Consider the following 20,369-nt stretch of genomic DNA (forward strand, 5'->3'; position numbering starts at 1 on the left):
CGGGGGGAGCGTCTGTATTACACCTGTGATATTACACGGGGGAGTGTCTGTATTACACCTGTGATATTACACGGGGGGGGCGTCTGTATCACACCTGTGATATTACACGGGGGGGAGCGTCTGTATTACACCTGTGATATTACACGGGGGGAGTGTCTGTATTACACCTGTGAAATTACACGTGTGATATTACACGGGGGGGAGCGTCTGTATCACACCTGTGATATTACACGGGGGGGAGCGTCTGTATTACACGTGTGATATTACAGGGAGCGTCTGTATCACACCTGTGATATTACACGGGGGGGGCGTTTGTATTACACGTGTGATATTACACAGAGGAGCGTCTGTATTACACCTGTGATATTACACGGGGGGAGAGTCTGTATTACACCTGTGTTATTACACGGGGGAGAGTCTGTATTACACCTGTGATATTACACGGGGGGGAGCGTCTGTATTACACCTGTGATATCACACGGGGGGGAGCGTCTGTATCACACCTGTGATATTACACGGAGGAGTGTCTGTATTACACCTGTGATATTACACGGGGGGAGTGTCTGTATTACACCTGTGATATTACACGGGGGAGTGTCTGTATTACACCTGTGATATTACACAGGGGGAGTGTCTGTATTACACCTGTGATATTACACGGGGGGAGTGTCTGTATTACACCTGTGATATTACACGGGGGGAGTGTCTGTATTACACCTGTGATATTACACGGGGGGGAGCGTCTGTATTACACCTGTGATATTACACGGGGGGGAGCGTCTGTATTACACCTGTGATATTACACGGGGCGAGAGTCTGTATTACACGTGTGATATTACACAGGGGAGTGTGTCTGTATTACACGTGTGATATTACATGGGGGGAGTGTCTGTATTACACCTGTGATATTACACGGGGGGAGTGTCTGTATTACACCTGTGATATTACACGGGGGAGTGTCTGTATTACACCTGTGATATTACACAGGGGGGAGCGTCTGTATTACACCTGTGATATTACACGGGGGGAGCGTCTGTATTACACGTGTGATATTACACAGGGGGAGTGTCTGTATTACACCTGTGATATTACACGGGGGGAGTGTCTGTATTACACCTGTGATATTACACGGGGGGAGCGTCTGTATTACACCTGTGATATTACACGGGGGGAGTGTCTGTATTACACCTGTGATATTACATGAGGGGAGTGTCTGTATTACACCTGTGATATTACACGGGGGGGGGAGCGTCTGTATTACACCTGTGATATTACACGGGGGGAGCGTCTGTATTACACCTGTGATATTACACGGGGGGAGCGTCTGTATTACACCTGTGATATTACACGGGGGGAGCGTCTGTATTACACCTGTGATATTACACGGGGGGAGCGTCTGTATTACACCTGTGATATTACACGGGGGGAGCGTCTGTATTACACCTGTGATATTACACAGGGGAGTGTCTGTATTACACCTGTGATATTACATGGGGGGAGCGTCTGTATTACACCTGTGATATTACACGGGGGGAGCGTCTGTATTACACGGGGGGAGCGTCTGTATTACACCTGTGATATTACACGGGGGCAGTGTCTGTATTACACCTGTGATATTACACGGGGGGAGCGTCTGTATTACACCTGTGATATTACACGGGGGGAGCGTCTGTATTACACCTGTGATATTACACAGGGGCAGTGTCTGTATTACACCTGTGATATTACACGGGGGGTGTATCTGTATTACACCTGTGATATTACACGGGGGCAGCGTCTGTATTACACCTGTGATATTACACGGGGGGAGCGTCTGTATTACACCTGTGATATTACACGGGGGGAGCGTCTGTATTACACGGGGGAGTGACTGTATTACACCTGTGATATTACACGAGGGCAGTGTCTGTATTACACACGTGATATTACACGGGGGGAGCGTCTGTATTACACCTGTGATATTACACGGGGGGAGCGTCTGCATCACACCTGTGATATTACACGGGGGGAGCGTCTGCATCACACCTGTGATATTACACGGGGGATGAGTCTGTATTACACCTGTGATATCACGGAGGAGCGTCTGTATCACACCTGTGATATTACATGGGGGAGTGTCAGTATTACACACGTGATATTACACGGGGGGAGTGTCTGTATCACACGTGTAATATTACATGGGGGGAGCGTCTGCATCACACCTGTGATATTACACGGGGGGAGCGTCTGCATCACACCTGTGATATTACACGGGGGGAGCGTCTGTATTACACCTGTGATATTACACGGGGGGAGTGTCTGTATTACACCTGTGATATTACACGGGGGGAGCGTCTGTATCACACCTGTGATATTACACGGGGGGAGTGTCTGTATTACACCTGTGATATTACACGGGGGGAGCGTCTGTATTACACCTGTGATATTACACGGGGGGAGCGTCTGTATTACACCTGTGATATTACACGGGGGGAGCGTCTGCATCACACCTGTGATATTACACGGGGGATGAGTCTGTATTACACCTGTGATATCACGGAGGAGCGTCTGTATCACACCTGTGATATTACATGGGGGAGTGTCAGTATTACACACGTGATATTACATGGGGGGAGCGTCTGCATCACACCTGTGATATTACACGGGGGGAGCGTCTGCATCACACCTGTGATATTACACGGGGGGAGCGTCTGTATTACACCTGTGATATTACACGGGGGGAGTGTCTGTATTACACCTGTGATATTACACGGGGGGGGCGTCTGTATCACACCTGTGATATTACACGGGGGGAGCGTCTGTATTACACCTGTGATATTACACGAGGGCAGTGTCTGTATTACACCTGTGATATTACACGGGGGGAGTGTCTGTATTACACCTGTGATATTACACGGGGGGGGAGCGTCTGTATTACACCTGTGATATTACACGGGGGGAGTGTCTGTATTACACGTGTGATATTACACGGGGGGAGCGTCTGTATTACACCTGTGATATTACACGGGGGAGTGTCTGTATTACACCTGTGATATTACACGGGGGGGAGTGTCTGTATCACACGTGTGATATTACATGAGGGGAGCGTCTGTATTACACGTGTGATATTACACGGGGGGGAGCATCTGTATTACACCTGTGATATTACACGCTGGGAGCGTCTGTATTACACCTGTGATATTACACGGGGGGAGCGTCTGTATTACACCTGTGATATTACACGGAGGGAGCGTCTGTATCACACCTGTGATATTACACGGGGGGAGAGTCAGTATTACACCTGTGATATTACACGGGGGGAGTGTCTGTATCACACGTGTGATATTACACGGGGCGGAGTGTCTGTATTACACCTGTGATATTACACGGGCGGAGTGTCTGTATTACACCTGTGATATTACACGGGGGGAGTGTCTGTATTACACCTGTGATATTACACGGGGGGAGTGTCTGTATTACACCTGTGATATTACACGGGCGGAGCGTCTGTATTACACCTGTGATATTACACGGGCGGAGCGTCTGTATTACACCTGTGATATTACACGGGGGGAGAGTCAGTATTACACCTGTGATATTACATGGGGGGAGTAACTGTATCACACCTGTGATATTACATGGGGGGAGCGTCTGTATTACACCTGTGATATTACATGGGGGGAGCGTCTGTATTACACGTGTAATATTACACACTGGGAGCGTCTGTATTACACCTGTGATATTACACGGGCGGGAGTGTCTGTATCACACGTGTGATATTACATGAGGGGAGCGTCTGTATTACACCTGTGATATTACACGGGGGGAGCGTCTGTATCACACTTGTGATATTGCACGGGGGGGAGCGTCAGTATTACACCTGTGATATTACACGGGGGGAGCGTCTGTATCACACCTGTGATATTACATGGGGGGAGCGTCTGTATTACACCTGTGATATTACACGGGGGGAGCGTCTGTATTACACGTGTAATATTACACACTGGGAGCGTCTGTATTACACGTGTGATATTACACGGGAGGAGTGTCTATATTACACCCGTGATATTACATGGGGGGAGCGTCTGTATCACACCTGTGATATTACACGGGGGGAGCGTGTGTATTACACGTGTGATATTACACGGGAGGAGTGTCTATATTACACCCGTGATATTACACGGGGGGAGCATCTGTATCACACCTGTGATATTACACGGGGGGAGCGTCTGTATTACACGGGGGGAGCGTGTGTATTACACCCGTGATATTACACGGGGGGAGTGTCTGTATTACACCCGTGATATTACACCGGGGGAGTGTCTGTATTACACCTGTGATATTACACGGGGGGAGTGTCTGTATTACACACGTGATATTACACAGGGGAGTGTCTGTATTACATACGTGATATTACACGGGAGGAGCGTCTATATTACACCCGTGATATTACATGAGGGGGGAGGGGGCGTGTGTATTACACCCGTGATATTACACGGGGGGAGCGTGTGTATTACACCCGTGATATTACACGGGGGGAGCGTGTGTATTACACCCGTGATATTACACGGGGGGAGCGTGTGTATTACACCTGTGATATTACACGGGGGGAGCGTGTGTATTACACCCGTGATATTAAACGAGAGGAGTGCCTATATTACACGTGTGATATTACACGGGGGGAGTGTCTGTATTACACGTGATATTACACGGGGGGAGTGTCTGTATTACACCCGTGATATTACACAGGGGAGTGTCTATATTACACCCGTGATATTACATGAGGGGGAGCGTGTGTATTACACCCGTGATATTACACGGGGGGAGCGTGTGTATTACACCCGTGATATTACACGGGGGGAGCGTGCGTATTACACCCGTGATATTACACGGGGGGAGCGTGTGTATTACACCCGTGATATTACACGGGGGGGGTGTCTGTATTACACCCGTGATATTACACGGGGGGAGCGTGTGTATTACACCCGTGATATTAAACGAGAGGAGTGTCTATATTACACGTGTGATATTACACGGGGGGAGTGTCTATATTACACCCGTGATATTACACGGGGGGAGCGTGTGTATTACACCCGTGATATTAAACGAGAGGAGTGTCTATATTACACGTGTGATATTACACGGGGGGAGTGTCTATATTACACCCGTGATATTACACGGGGGGAGCGTGTGTATTACACCCGTGATATTAAACGAGAGGAGTGTCTATATTACACCTGTGATATTACACCTGTGATATTACACGGGGGGGAGTGTCTGTATCACACCTGTGATATTACACGGGGGAGAGTGTCTGTATTATACCTGTGATATTACACGGGGGGGGGGTGTCTGTATTACACCTGTGATATTACATGGGGGGGGGTGTCTGTATTACACCTGTGATATTACACGGGGGGAGCGTCTGTATTACACGTGATATTACACGGGGGGAGCGTCTGTATTACACCTGTGATATTACACGGGGGGGAGTGTCTGTATTACACGTGTGATATTACACGGGGGGAGCGTCTGTATTACACCTGTGATATTACACGGGGGGGGAGTGTCTGTATTACACGTGTGATATTACACGGGGGGAGCGTCTGTATTACACCTGTGATATTACACGGGAGGAGCGTCTGTATTACACCTGTGATATTACACGGGGGGCGTGTCTGTATTACACCTGTGATATTACACGGGGGGGGGAGTGTCTGCATCACACCTGTGATATTACACGGGGGGGGAGTGTCTGCATCACACCTGGGATATTACACGGGGGGGGAGCGTCTGTATTACACCTGTGATATTACACGGGGGGAGCGTCTGTATTACACCTGTGATATTACACGGGGGGAGCGTCTGTATTACACCTGTGATATTACACGGGGGGGAGTGTCTGAATTACACCTGTGATATTACACGGGGGGAGCGTCTGTATTACACCTGTGATATTACACGGGGGGAGCGTCTGTATTACACCTGTGATATTACACGGGGGGAGCGTCTGTATTACACCTGTGATATTACACGGGGGGGAGTGTCTGAATTACACCTGTGATATTACACGGGGGGAGCGTCTGTATTACACCTGTGATATTACACGGGGGCAGTGTCTGTATTACACCTGTGATATTACACGGGGGGGAGCGTCTGTATTACACCTGTGATATTACACGGGGGAGCGTCTGTATTACACCTGTGATATTACACGGGGGGAGCGTCTATATTACACCTGTGATATTACATGGTGGGGAGCGTCTATATTACACCTGTGATATTACATGGTGGGGAGCGTCTGTATTACACCTGTGATATTACACGAGGGAGTGTCTGTATTACACCTGTGATATTACACGGGGGGGAGCGTCTGTATTACACCTGTGATATTACACGGGGGAGTGTCTGTATTACACCTGTGATATTACACGGGGGAGTGTCTGTATTACACCTGTGATATTACACGGGGGGGAGCGTCTGTATTACACCTGTGATATTACATGGGGGGAGCGTCTGTATTACACCTGTGATATTACACGGGGGGGAGCGTCTGTATTACACCTGTGATATTACACGGAGGGGAGCGTCTGTATTACACCTGTGATATTACACGGGGGGGAGCGTCTGTATTACACCTGTGATATTACACGGGGGGAGCGTCTGTATTACACCTGTGATATTACACGGGGGGGAGCGTCTGTATTACACCTGTGATATTACACGGGGGGAGCGTCTGTATTACACACGTGATATTACACGGGGGGAGCGTCTGTATTACACACGTGATATTACACGGGGGGAGCGTCTGTATTACACCTGTGATATTACACGGGGGGAGCGTCTGTATTACACCTGTGATATTACACGGGGGGGAGCGTCTGTATTACACCTGTGATATTACACGGGGGGGAGCGTCTGTATTACACCTGTGATATTACACGGGCGGAGTGTCTGTATTACACCTGTGATATTACACGGGGGGAGTGTCTGTATTACACCTGTGATATTACACGGGGGGAGTGTCTGTATTACACCTGTGATATTACACGGGCGGAGCTTCTGTATTACACCTGTGATATTACACGGGGGGGAGCGTCTGTATTACACCTGTGATATTACACGGGCGGAGTGTCTGTATTACACCTGTGATATTACACGGGGGGAGTGTCTGTATTACACCTGTGATATTACACGGGGGGAGTGTCTGTATTACACCTGTGATATTACACGGGGGGAGTGTCTGTATTACACCTGTGATATTACACGGGGGGAGTGTCTGTATTACACCTGTGATATTACACGGGGGGAGTGTCTGTATTACACCTGTGATATTACACGGGGGGGAGCGTCTGTATTACACCTGTGATATTACACGGGGGGGAGTGTCTGTATTACACCTGTGATATTACACGGGGGGAGCGTCTGTATTACACCTGTGATATTACACGGGGGGAGCGTCTGTATTACACACGTGATATTACACGGGGGGAGCGTCTGTATTACACCTGTGATATTACACGGGGGGGAGCGTCTGTATTACACCTGTGATATTACACGGGGGGGAGCGTCTGTATTACACCTGTGATATTACACGGGGGGAGCTTCTGTATTACACCTGTGATATTACACGGGGGGAGCGTCTGTATTACACCTGTGATATTACACGGGGGGAGCGTCTGTATTACACCTGTGATATTACACGGGGGGAGCTTCTGTATTACACCTGTGATATTACACGGGGGGGAGCGTCTGTATTACACCTGTGATATTACACGGGGGGAGCGTCTGTATTACACCTGTGATATTACACGGGGGGGAGCGTCTGTATTACACCTGTGATATTACACGGGGGGAGCGTCTGTATTACACGTGATATTACATGGGGGGAGCGTCTGTATTACACGTCTTCTCGTGTATAAACCACATTGATCCCCAGCTTTGTGCGCCGTCAGCCAAGTTGGTTCCTGATAGGACGTCTGTTGTGCGCAGATGAAATGCGTCCCCTGTCCGCAGCGTCTCCCTTATTCTCACAGTTGCTGTTTAGCAGTCTCAGGAGAGACCACATGACCGATGTACACACGCAGCAGCCGCGGGCGAGGCGATAATCGGGGCGACTCTCAGCAACGTGTTTACAGGAGACTCACTCAGACGAGGATAATGATTGTGACTATGGAGGATTTACAGAGGCTGCAGCTTCTGAGGTTTCATGCATCGCGGCCTAAGGACAAGATAAAAGAGCGGCCCCCGGCATGTTATAGACTGAAGAATGTGTGGCCCCCACCCCAACCCGTGTCAGGTGACAAGACGCTCACCTGCAGAGGACAAGAAGCGTGGAGGAAGTGCCGGAGACCGTGCTAATAGGGATGTATCACACATGATGGGATTAGATACAGCTGCCATGTTTGTTATACAGGTCTCTATAAATCTTTTATAGATTTTATATTACTACTCCTCTCCCGCCCCTGTCCCGGGCGGGTCCTCTGCCGCCCCTGTCCCGGCTCGGGCGGGTCCTCTGCCGCCCCCGTCCCGGCTCGGGCGGGTCCTCTGCCGCCCCTGTCCCGGCCCGGGCGGGTCCTCTGCCGCCCCTGTCCCGGCCCGGGCGGGTCCTCTGCCGCCCCTGTCCCGGCCCGGGCGGGTCCTCTGCCGCCCCTGTCCCGGCCCGGGCGGGTCCTCTGCCGCCCCCGTCCCGGCTCGGGCGGGTCCTCTGCCGCCCCCGTCCCGGCCCGGGCGGGTCCTCTGCCGCCCCTGTCCCGGCCCGGGCGGGTCCTCTGCCGCCCCTGTCCCGGCCCGGGCGGGTCCTCTGCCGCCCCTGTCCCGGCTCGGGCGGGTCCTCTGCCGCCCCTGTCCCGGCTCGGGCGGGTCCTCTGCCGCCCCTGTCCCGGCTCGGGCGGGTCCTCTCCCGCCCATGTATATATTTATACAAAATTACACAAAAGTTTTAGGCAGATGAAGAACGCCGCAGAGTAAAGAGCTTTCTGTAATGGAAGTGATAAAAATAAACTATCAATAAAATGTAAAGTGTAACAAAAAGAGAAATGTATATCCGATCAACACAAGTGATAATGATCATCATTTTCATATCGAGGTTGAAACACAATCATTAACCGACACAGAAACAGCCATGTAGGAGGAATAAAACTGGGAGAGGAACTGCTAAAAAACTGAGGGTGTGGAGGACAGACCACATCACAGGTCATACACCAAGGCAAGGCTAAGCGCAGCAACAAGACCCTAGGTAGTTATACTGCATCAGCAAGGTTTCTCCCAGGAAAGATTTCACAACTACTGGGCTGTTAAAGAAGAAGAAGAAGAAGCACCAAGAAATGGGAAATGTTGAGACGCAGTGGTCAGCCAAAGAAACTGCAGGTAAAATGACATCGTACATTTCTTCAAAATCGGAAGAAGATGTCCAGCAGTGTCATCAGCTCAGAACTATCAGCAACTTATCCATCATGTAATACCGTCAGGAGGCATCTGATCAACTCCAAATTTATTCTGCAGCCGGACAACGACCCCCAACATCTAGTCAATGTCATTAAGAACGAGGAGTCCAGGGGGTGATGATCGGGCCCCACATAGCCCTGATCTCACATCATCCCGTCTGTCTGAGGTCACATGAAGAGACAGAAGGATCCGCACAAGCCTCATACACAGAAGATCTGGGGTCAGTTCTCCTAAGATGTTTGGCAAAACCTCCTGCCGAGATCCTCCATAACCAGTGTACAAGTGACGAGAAGAAGTGATGGAGGCGACGGGCGGTCCCCAGATACTGATGATGGAGGCGACGGGCGGTCCCCAGATACTGATGATGGAGGCGACGGGCGGTCCCCAGATACTGATGATGGAGGCGACGGGCGGTCCCCAGATACTGATGATGGAGGCGACGGGCGGTCCCCAGATACTGATGATGGAGGAGACGGGCTGTCCCCAGATACTGATGATGGAGGAGACGGGCTGTCCCCAGATACTGATGATGGAGGCGACGGGAAGTCCCCAGATACTGACGATGGAGGCAAAGGGTGGTCACCAGATACTGATGATGGAGGCGACAGGCGGTCACCAGATACTGACGATGGAGGTGACCGGCGGTCCCCAGATACTGATGATGGAGGCGACGGGCGGTCCCCAGATACTGACGATGGAGGCGACGGGCGGTCACCAGATACTGACGATGGAGGCGACGGGCGGTCACCAGATACTGATGATGGAGGCGACGGGCGGTCCCCAGATACTGATGAGGGAGGCGACGGGCGGTCACCAGATACTGATGATGGAGGCGACGGGCGGTCCCCAGATACTGACGATGGAGGTGACCGGCGGTCCCCAGATACTGATGATGGAGGCGACGGGCGGTCCCCAGATACTGATGATGGAGGCGACGGGCGGTCACCAGATACTGATGATGGAGGCGACAGGCGGTCACCAGATACTGACGATGGAGGTGACCGGCGGTCCCCAGATACTGATGATGGAGGCGACGGGCGGTCACCAGATACTGATGAGGGAGGCGACGGGCGGTCCCCAGATACTGACGATGGAGGCGACGGGCGGTCCCCAGATACTGATGATGGAGGCGACGGGCGGTCCCCAGATACTGACGATGGAGGCGACGGGCGGTCACCAGATACTGATGATGGAGGCGACGGGCGGTCCCCAGATACTGACGATGGAGGCGACGGGCGGTCACCAGATACTGATGATGGAGGCGACGGGCGGTCCCCAGATACTGATGGGATTTATCATGCCTTAAAAAAAAGTCTTCATATCCCATGAACTTTTCCACATTTTTCACTTTACACCCAGAAACTTAAATGTATTTTATTGGGATTTTCTGTGATACAAATACCAATAACAAGTATTAGTGACGTGTAAAGGAAATTATACGAGGTCACTATTATACAAATATAAATCTGAAAATTGCAAGGTGCATTTCTATTCAGCTCCCAAAGTCAATACTCTTTTGGGGTCTGTCTCTCCAGCTTTCTCTGCAGTCTTTTGGGGTCTGTCTCTCCCAGCTTTCTCTGCAGTCTTTTGGGGTCTGTCTCTCCAGCTTTCTCTGCAGTCTTTTGGGGTCTGTCTCTCCAGCTTTCCCTGCTGTCTTTTGGGGTCTGTCTCTCCAGCTTTCCCTGCAGTCTTTTGGGGTCTGTCTCTCCACCTTTCTCTGCAGTCTTTTGGGGTCTGTCTCTCCAGCTTTCCCTGCAGTCTCTTGGGACCTGTCTCTCCAGCTTTCTCTGCAGTCTCTGGGGTCTGTCTCTCCAGCTTTCTCTGCAGTCTCTGGGGTCTGTCTCTCCAGCTTTCTCTGCAGTCTCTTGGGGTCTGTCTCTCCCACCTTTCCCTGCAGTCTCTTGGGACCTGTCTCTCCAGCTTTCTCTGCAGTCTCTGGGGTCTGTCTCTCCAGCTTTCTCTGCAGTCTCTGGGGTCTGTCTCTCCAGCTTTGCCCCCTCGCTCTCGCTCAGTGATTGGATGGAGACGTCTGTGATCAGTGATTTTCACGTCTGGTCACAGATTCTCTGGGATTTGGGTCTGGACTGTGACTGCGCCGTTCACACACAGGAATATGCTCTGATGTAAACCCTCCATTGTAGTTCTGCAGGATGTTGAGGGTTGTTGTCCTGCTGGAACGTGAACCTCCGCCCCGGTCTCAGGTCTTCTGCAGCCTATAACAGGTTTTCCTCCAGGATTATCCTGTATTTAGCTCCATCCATCTTCCCATCACCTCTGACCAGCTTCCCTGCCCCTGCTGTAGAGAAACCTCACCACAGCATGATGCTGTCACCACCATGTGTGACTGTGGGGATGGTGTTTTCAGGGTGATGTGAAGTTTTAGTTTTCTGCCACACATAGCGTTTCGCATTTAGCCTAAAAATGTCTCCTTTGGTCTCATCTGACCAGAGCCCCTTCTTCCACTTGCTCGCTGTGCCTCCTACATAGGACTTCTTATGGCTTCTTCTTGCCACTCTTCCGTAAAGGCCAGATTTGTGGAGTATACGACTAAGGCCACGTCCACACGATCAGTATTTTATCAGTATTTGTAAGCCAAAACCAGGAGTGGACAAAAAATACAGAAGTAGTGATGTGTTTCTACAACCCCTGACAAAAATTATGGAATCACCGGGCTCGGAGGATGTTCATTCAGTTGTTTAATGTTGTTGAAAAAAAGCAGATCACAAACATGGCACAAAACTAAAGTCATTTCAAATGGCAACTTTAGGGCTTTAAGAAACACTAAAAGAAATCAAGATTAAAAATGTGGAACTCAGTAACGGTAATTTTTTTCAGACCAAGCAGAGGGAAAAGATTATGGGATCACTCAATTCTGAGGAAAAAATTATGGAATCACCCTGTAAATTTTCATTTCCAAAACTAACACCTGCATCAAATTAGATCTGCTCGTTAGTCTGCATCTAAAAAGGAGTGATCACACCTTGGAGAGCTGTTGCACCAAGTGGACTGACATGAATCATGGCTCCAACACGAGAGATGTCAATTGAAACAAAGGAGAGGATTATCAAACTCTTAAAAGAAGGTAAATCATCACGCAATGTTGCAAAAGATGTTGGTTGTCAGCTGTGTCTAAAATCTGGACCAAATACAAACAACATGGGAAGGTTGTTAAAGGCAAACATACTGGTAGACCAAGGAAGACATCAAAGCATCAAGACCGGAAACGTAAAGCAATATGTCTCCAAAACAGGAAACAAATGAGGAACGAATGGGAGGAAACTGGAGTCAATGTCTGTGACCGAACTGTAAGAAACCGCCTAAAGGAAATGGGATTTACATACAGAAAAGCTAAACATAAGCCATCATTAACACCTAAACAGGAAAAAACAAGGTTACAATGGGCTAAGGAAAAGCAATCGTGGACTGTGGATGACTGGATGAAAGTCATATTCAGTGATGAATCGCGAATCTGCATTGGGCAAGGTGATGATGCTGGAACTTTTGTTTGGGGCCGTTCCGATGAGATTTATAAAGATGACGGCATGAAGAGAACATGCAAATTCCCACAGTCATTGATGATATGGGGCTGCATGTCAGGTAAAGGCACTGGGGAGATGGCTGTCATTACATCTGCAATAAATGCCCAAGTTTACATTGATATTTTGGACAGTCTTCTTATCCCATCAATTGAAAGGATGTTTGGGGAGGATGACATCATTTTTCAAGATGATAATGCGTCCTGCCATAGAGCAAAAACTGTGAAAACATTCCTTGAAAGAAGACACATAAGGTCAATGTCATGGGCTGCAAATAGTCCGGATCTCAATCCAATTGAAAATCTTTGGTGGAAGTTGAAGAAAATGGTCCATGACAAGGCTCCAACCTGCAAAGCTGATCTGGCAACAGCAATCAGAGAAAGTTGGAGCCAGATTGATGAAGAGTACTGTTTGTCACTCATTAAGTCCATGCCTCAGAGACTGCAAGCTGTTATTAAAGCCAAAGGTGGTGCAACAAAATACTAGTGATGTATTGGAGTGTTTTTTGGGTGTTTGTTTTTCATAATTCCATATTTTTTTTTCCTCAGAATTGAGCGATTCCATAATTTTTTCCCTCGGCTTGGTCTGAAAAAAATTGCCCTTACTGAGTAGCACATTTTTAATCTTGATTTCTTTTAGTGTTTCTTAAAGCCCTAAAGTTGCCATTTGAAATTACTTTAGTTTTTTTTTCAACAACATTAAACAACTGAATGAACATCCTCCGAGCCCGGTGATTCCAGAATTTTTGCCAGGGGTTGTATTCTACTTTTCCTCTAATTGTTTCACTCCTGGTTACAAATACTGATGTAAAATACAGACCAAATACTGAAATGTGTGAGCATGGCTTAAAAAGGTGCCCTGTGGACAGATTCTGCCCCTGAGTTGTGGATCTGCAGCTCCTCAGTGACCATGGACCTCTCGGCTGCTTCTCTCATTAGCGCTCTCCTTGCTGGGATGTCAGGTCATGTCTTGGTAGGTTTATAGTTGTGCCATACTCCTTCCATTTTTGGATGATGGATTGCACAGTGCCCTGTGAGATGTTCAGAACTCATGCTATTATTTATAACCAACCCTGCTTTACTGTTCTCCACAGCTTTATCCCTGACCTGTCTGGTGGGCTCCTTGGCTTTCAGCTTTATCCCTGACCTGTCTGGTGGGCTCCTTGGTTTTCATCATGCTGTTTGATCCCTAATGTTCTCACACAAACCTACAGAACAGCTGTAGTTATACTGGGGATAAATCACACCCAGGTGGACACAATGTACTAATAATGTGACTTCTGGAGGCGATTGGTCACTAAGGATGTTATTTAGGGGCATCAGACTACAGGGGGCTGAATACTAATGAATCTCACAATTGTCAGATTTATATTTATAAGATAGTTAGAAAACCTTGCATCATTTCTTTTACTCGTCACTAATACTCGTTACTTTGTGTTTGTATCACAGAAAATCCCAATAAAATACATTTAAGTCTGTGGGTGTAACGTGAAAAAATGCAGAAAAGCTCACGGGGTGTGAAGACTTTTTCAGCGCACTGGACATTTTTCTTTTACTTCATCCACTTTGCATTTTGTTGACTGATAAAAAATAAACTATTAACCCTTCTATTGTAGATGGTTTCTTACTCTGCAGCATTTCTGCAGGGCTGTGATGTCATCACGAAGGTTGTGAGCTCAGGGCTGTGATGTCATCACGAGGGTTGTGAGCTCAGGGCTGTGATGTCATCACGAGGGTTGTGAGCTCAGGGCTGTGATGTCATCACGAGGGTTGTGAGCTCAGGGCTGTGATGTCATCACGAGGGTTGTGAGCTCAGGGCTGTGATGTCATCACGAGGGTTGTGAGCTCAGGGCTGTGATGTCATCACGAGGGTTGTGAGCTCAGGGCTGTGATGTCATCACGAGGGTTGTGAGTCAACCAATAACTATTTCCATGACAAGTGGCAGTGACTGCTGTCCTTGCTGTCAGTGAATGTGGCCAGGTAGTTGCAGGTAGAGGCGCACAGCCTTGTCCTATCCTGGCCGGGGCTCGGCAGGTGGATCCGCGCTCTCTGAATGGGATCTGGAGGGACTTTACCTCTGAATGCCCTATTCTCTGCATTCACTGACAGCAAACAAAGGTTTTGATGGAGAGTCTTTCATAAGCTTTATCCACATTAGTCAGGACACCTGCCGCAATGGGACCAATATAAACCTATAGACCATATAGTGTGGAACATTGTATCCAGCCGGAGCCCGGACCCCCCCTGCAGCCCCTCACCCCAGAAGATCTGCCCCAGTTTAGCCCCCCGATCCCGGGAGCAGCTATGCCCTCTTCATTGTCCCAGCAGAGGAACAAAAGGAGAGGGAACAGTGAGACCTTGGAGCTGCCTCCTGCACTCAGCCCCTCCATCTGCAGCACTAGCCCCCCTGCACTCAGCCCCCCATCTCCAGCACTAGCCCCCCTGCTCTCAGCCCCCCATCGGCAGCACTAGCCCCCCTGCACTCAGCCCCTCCATCTGCAGCACTAGCCCCCCTGCACTCAGCCCCCCATCTGCAGCACTAGCCCCCCTGCACTCAGCCCCTCCATCGGCAGCACTAGCCCCCCTGCACTCAGCCCCTCCATCGGCAGCACTAGCCCCCCTGCACTCAGCCCCTCCATCGGCAGCACTAGCCCCCCTGCACTCAGCCCCTCCATCTGCAGCACTAGCCCCCCTGCACTCAGCCCCCCATCTCCAGCACTAGCCTCCCTGCTCTCAGCCCCCCATCGGCAGCACTAGCCCCCCTGCACTCAGCCCCCCATCTGCAGCACTAGCCCCCCTGCACTCAGCCCCTCCATCTGCAGCACTAGCCCCCCTGCACTCAGCCCCTCCATCTGCAGCACTAGCCCCCCTGCACTCAGCCCCTCCATCTGCAGCACTAGCCCCCCTGCACTCAGCCCCTCCATCTGCAGCACTAGCCCCCCTGCACTCAGCCCCTCCATCGGCAGCACTAGCCCCCCTGCACTCAGCCCCTCCATCTGCAGCACTAGCCCCCCTGCACTCAGCCCCTCCATCTACAGCACTAGCCCCCCTGCACTCAGCCCCTCCATCTGCAGCACTAGCCCCCCTGCACTCAGCCCCCCATCGGCAGCACTAGCCCCCCTGCTCTCAGCCCCCCATCGGCAGCACTAGCCCCCCTGCACTCAGCCCCCCATCTGCAGCACTAGCCCCCCTGCACTCAGCCCCTCCATCTGCAGCACTAGCCCCCCCTGCACTCAGCCCCTCCATCTGCAGCACTAGCCCCCCTGCACTCAGCCCCTCCATCGGCAGCACTAGCCCCCCTGCACTCAGCCCCTCCATCGACAGCACTAGCCCCCCTGCACTCAGCCCCTCCATCCGCAGCACTAGCCCCCCTGCACTCAGCCCCTCCATCCGCAGCACTAGCCCCCCTGCACTCAGCCCCTCCATCCGCAGCACTAGCCCCCCTGCACTCAGCCCCTCCATCCGCAGCACTAGCCCCCCTGCACTCAGCCCCTCCATCTGCAGCACTAGCCCCCCTGCACTCAGCCCCTCCATCTGCAGCACTAGCCCCCCTGCACTCAGCCCCTCCATCTGCAGCACTAGCCCCCCTGCACTCAGCCCCCCATCGGCAGCACTAGCCCCCCTGCACTCAGCCCCCCATCTGCAGCACTAGCCCTCCTGCTCTCAGCCCCCCATCTGCAGCACTAGCCCCCCTGCACTCAGCCCCTCCATCTGCAGCACTAGCCCCCCTGCACTCAGCCCCTCCATCTGCAGCACTAGCCCCCCTGCACTCAGCCCCTCCATCTGCAGCACTAGCCCCCTGCACTCAGCCCCTCCATCTGCAGCACAGCCCCCTTGCACTCAGCCCCCCATCTGCAGCACTAACCCCCTTGCACTCAGCCCCCCATCTCCAGCACTAACCCCCCTGCACTCAGCCCCCCATCTGCAGCACTAACCCCCCTGCACTCAGCCCCCCATCTGCAGCACTAACCCCCTGCACTCAGCCCCCCACTGCAGCACTAACCCCCTGCACTCAGCCCCCCATCTGCAGCACTAGCCCCCCTGCACTCAGCCCCCCATCTGCAGCACTAGCCCCCCTGCACTCAGCCCCCCATCTGCAGCACTAGCCCCCCTGCACTCAGCCCCCCATCTGCAGCACTAACCCCTCTGCACTCAGCCCCCCATCTGCAGCACTAACCCCCCTGCACTCAGCCCCCCATCTGCAGCACTAACCCCCCTGCACTCAGCCCCCCATCTGCAGCACTAACCCCCCTGCACTCAGCCCCCCATCTGCAGCACTAACCCCCCTGCACTCAGCCCCCCATCTGCAGCACTAACCCCCCTGCACTCAGCCCCCCATCTCCAGCACTACCCCCCTTGCACTCAGCCCCCCATCTCCAGCACTAACCCCCCTGCACTCAGCCGCCCATCTGCAGCACTAACCCCCTTGCACTCAGCTCCCCATCTGCAGCACTAACCCCCCTGCACTCAGCCCCCCATCTGCAGCACTAACCCCCTGCACTCAGCCCCCCATCTGCAGCGCTAGCCCCCCTGCACTCAGCCCCCCATCTGCAGCACTAGCCCCCCTGCACTCAGCCCCCCATCTGCAGCACTAACCCCCCTGCACTCAGCCCCCCATCTGCAGCACTAACCCCCTGCACTCAGCCCCCCATCTGCAGCACTAGCCCCCCTGCACTCAGCCCCCCATCTGCAGCACTAGCCCCCCTGCACTCAGCCCCCCATCTGCAGCACTAACCCCCCTGCACTCAGCCCATCTCCAGCACTACCCCCCTTGCACTCAGCCCCCCATCTCCAGCACTAACCCCCCTGCACTCAGCCGCCCATCTGCAGCACTAACCCCCTTGCACTCAGCTCCCCATCTGCAGCACTAACCCCCCTGTACTCAGCCCCCCATCTGCAGCACTAACCCCCTTGCACTCAGCTCCCCATCTGCAGCACTAACCCCCCTGCACTCAGCCCCCCATCTGCAGCACTAACCCCCCTGCACTCAGCCCCCCATCTGCAGCACTAACCCCCCTGCACTCAGCCCCCCATCTGCAGCACTAACCCCCCTGCACTCAGCCCCCCATCTCCAGCACTACCCCCCTTGCACTCAGCCCCCCATCTCCAGCACTAACCCCCCTGCACTCAGCCGCCCATCTGCAGCACTAACCCCCTTGCACTCAGCTCCCCATCTGCAGCACTAACCCCCCTGCACTCAGCCCCCCATCTGCAGCACTAACCCCCTGCACTCAGCCCCCCATCTGCAGCGCTAGCCCCCCTGCACTCAGCCCCCCATCTGCAGCACTAGCCCCCCTGCACTCAGCCCCCCATCTGCAGCACTAACCCCCCTGCACTCAGCCCCCCATCTGCAGCACTAACCCCCTGCACTCAGCCCCCCATCTGCAGCACTAGCCCCCCTGCACTCAGCCCCCCATCTGCAGCACTAGCCCCCCTGCACTCAGCCCCCCATCTGCAGCACTAACCCCCCTGCACTCAGCCCATCTCCAGCACTACCCCCCTTGCACTCAGCCCCCCATCTCCAGCACTAACCCCCCTGCACTCAGCCGCCCATCTGCAGCACTAACCCCCTTGCACTCAGCTCCCCATCTGCAGCACTAACCCCCCTGTACTCAGCCCCCCATCTGCAGCACTAACCCCCTTGCACTCAGCTCCCCATCTGCAGCACTAACCCCCCTGCACTCAGCCCCCCATCTGCAGCACTAACTCTCTGCACTCAGCTCCCCATCTGCAGCACTAACCCCCCTGCACTCAGCCCCCCATCTGCAGCACTAACTCCCTGCACTCAGCCCCCCATCTGCAGCGCTAACCCCCCTGCACTCAGCCCCCCATCCGCAGCACTAACCCCCCTATCTGCAGCACTAGCCCCCCTGCACTCAGCCGCCCATCTGCAGCACTAACTCTCTGCACTCAGCTCCCCATCTGCAGCACTAACCCCTCTGCACTCAGCCCCCCATCTGCAGCACTAACCCCCTGCACTCAGCCCCCCATCTGCAGCACTAACCCCCCTATCTGCAGCACTAGCCCCCCTGCACTCAGCCCCCCATCTCCAGCGCTAACCCCCCTGCACTCAGCCCCCCATCTGCAGCACTAACCCCCCTATCTGCAGCACTAGCCCCCCTGCACTCAGCCCCCCATCTGCAGCACTAACCCCCCTGCACTCAGCCCCCCATCTGCAGCACTAACCCCCTGCACTCAGCCCCCCACTGCAGCACTAACCCCCTGCACTCAGCCCCCCATCTGCAGCACTAACCCCCCTATCTGCAGCACTAGCCCCCCTGCACTCAGCCCCCCATCTGCAGCACTAACCCCCCTGCACTCAGCCCCCCATCTGCAGCACTAACCCCCCTGCACTCAGCCCCCCATCTGCAGCACTAACCCCCCTATCTGCAGCACTAGCCCCCCTGCACTCAGCCCCCCATCTGCAGCACTAACTCCAGGCCCTTCTGACAACTTGCTGGAAGTTTGCGGATCAACAAGTGGAGGCTTCTGGGAGGCCCCGCACGCAACAAAAGTGCCATTGATGGGGCCCAGCAGCCCACAGTACCTCATTGTGCGGCTCCTCCTTCCTGGGGGTCTTCAGACGACACATGGCACAGGGGCTGCAGATCCCGGGGGTCTCGTCCTTTCCAGCAGGTGCTCTGCGGCCTCTGGCATCCCCTCCCTGGGGTTGTGTGGCTGCGCCCGGCTGCATCTCCTGCGCCCCCCGGCTTAGCGCATCCTCAGCACCTGCCGCCCGGGCTGCACTGTACACAGGGGGAGTCTACACTGAATGCAGGGGGAGGAGGAGGAGGAGGGCGAGCAGCGCTGTGCTGACATGTCCCAGCCCCCTCCTCCTGCTCCAGACCCTCCAGACATGTCTCTGCTGCTCACAAGCTCAGAACTGGTTTGGCAGCTCCCGAAATAACAGGGAGATTCTGGGAGGAAGAGACATCACACAAGAGAGGAGCCCTGCTGCCAGCGGGAGGAGGAGGAGGAGGAGGGGGCTCCGCTCCGGACAGCAAGGGGTTAAGGGGGGTCGGCTGCCAGCAAACTCCACAAACTGCCTGAAACTTTTTTTTTTCTATGCAAACAAAAGGCTGAAAGCAACAAAATGCAACTCATACCCCCATCCCCAAGTCCTCTGCCCCCCACCACATAGAGAACTGGATCCAGGGTTAATGTTATAGGGACTGATAAAAGAGATGAGACCTATCGCACCCGGTACTGATTATAGGGAAAGTCCCATAAAGACAATTAGCAGCTATTGTAAACTACTTTCTACGGTTTCCACACTACTACACGGTTTTTCATTGTTTCATATTTTTTCTCTCCTGTGCCCCTCTCAGCACCACAGCTAATCCCTGCTATTGAGGGGGCTGCCCAGCAGTCACATGACCCATTCCTCTGTTTTCTGCCTACAGAATC

General features: G+C 52.8%; 1 protein-coding gene across 2 annotated transcripts in view; it reads right to left on the reverse strand.

The window, feature by feature from the left end:
• Positions 1-19,863, reverse strand: part of ARHGEF19 (Rho guanine nucleotide exchange factor 19) — a 112,064-nt gene extending 92,201 nt beyond the window's left edge. For both annotated transcript variants that reach the window (XM_073656133.1, XM_073656132.1), the window contains exon 1: positions 19,510-19,863. In XM_073656133.1, coding sequence (XP_073512234.1) covers positions 19,510-19,514 — 5 coding nt within the window. In that variant the 5' untranslated portion in view covers positions 19,515-19,863. The remainder of the gene's footprint in view (positions 1-19,509) is intronic.
• Positions 19,864-20,369: the final 506 nt, after the last annotated feature.

This window comes from Phyllobates terribilis, unplaced genomic scaffold, assembly GCF_046119375.1.
Source record: "Phyllobates terribilis strain yellow unplaced genomic scaffold, ASM4611937v1 Scaffold_12__6_contigs__length_324123572, whole genome shotgun sequence".
NCBI classification, from domain to species: domain Eukaryota; kingdom Metazoa; phylum Chordata; class Amphibia; order Anura; family Dendrobatidae; genus Phyllobates; species Phyllobates terribilis.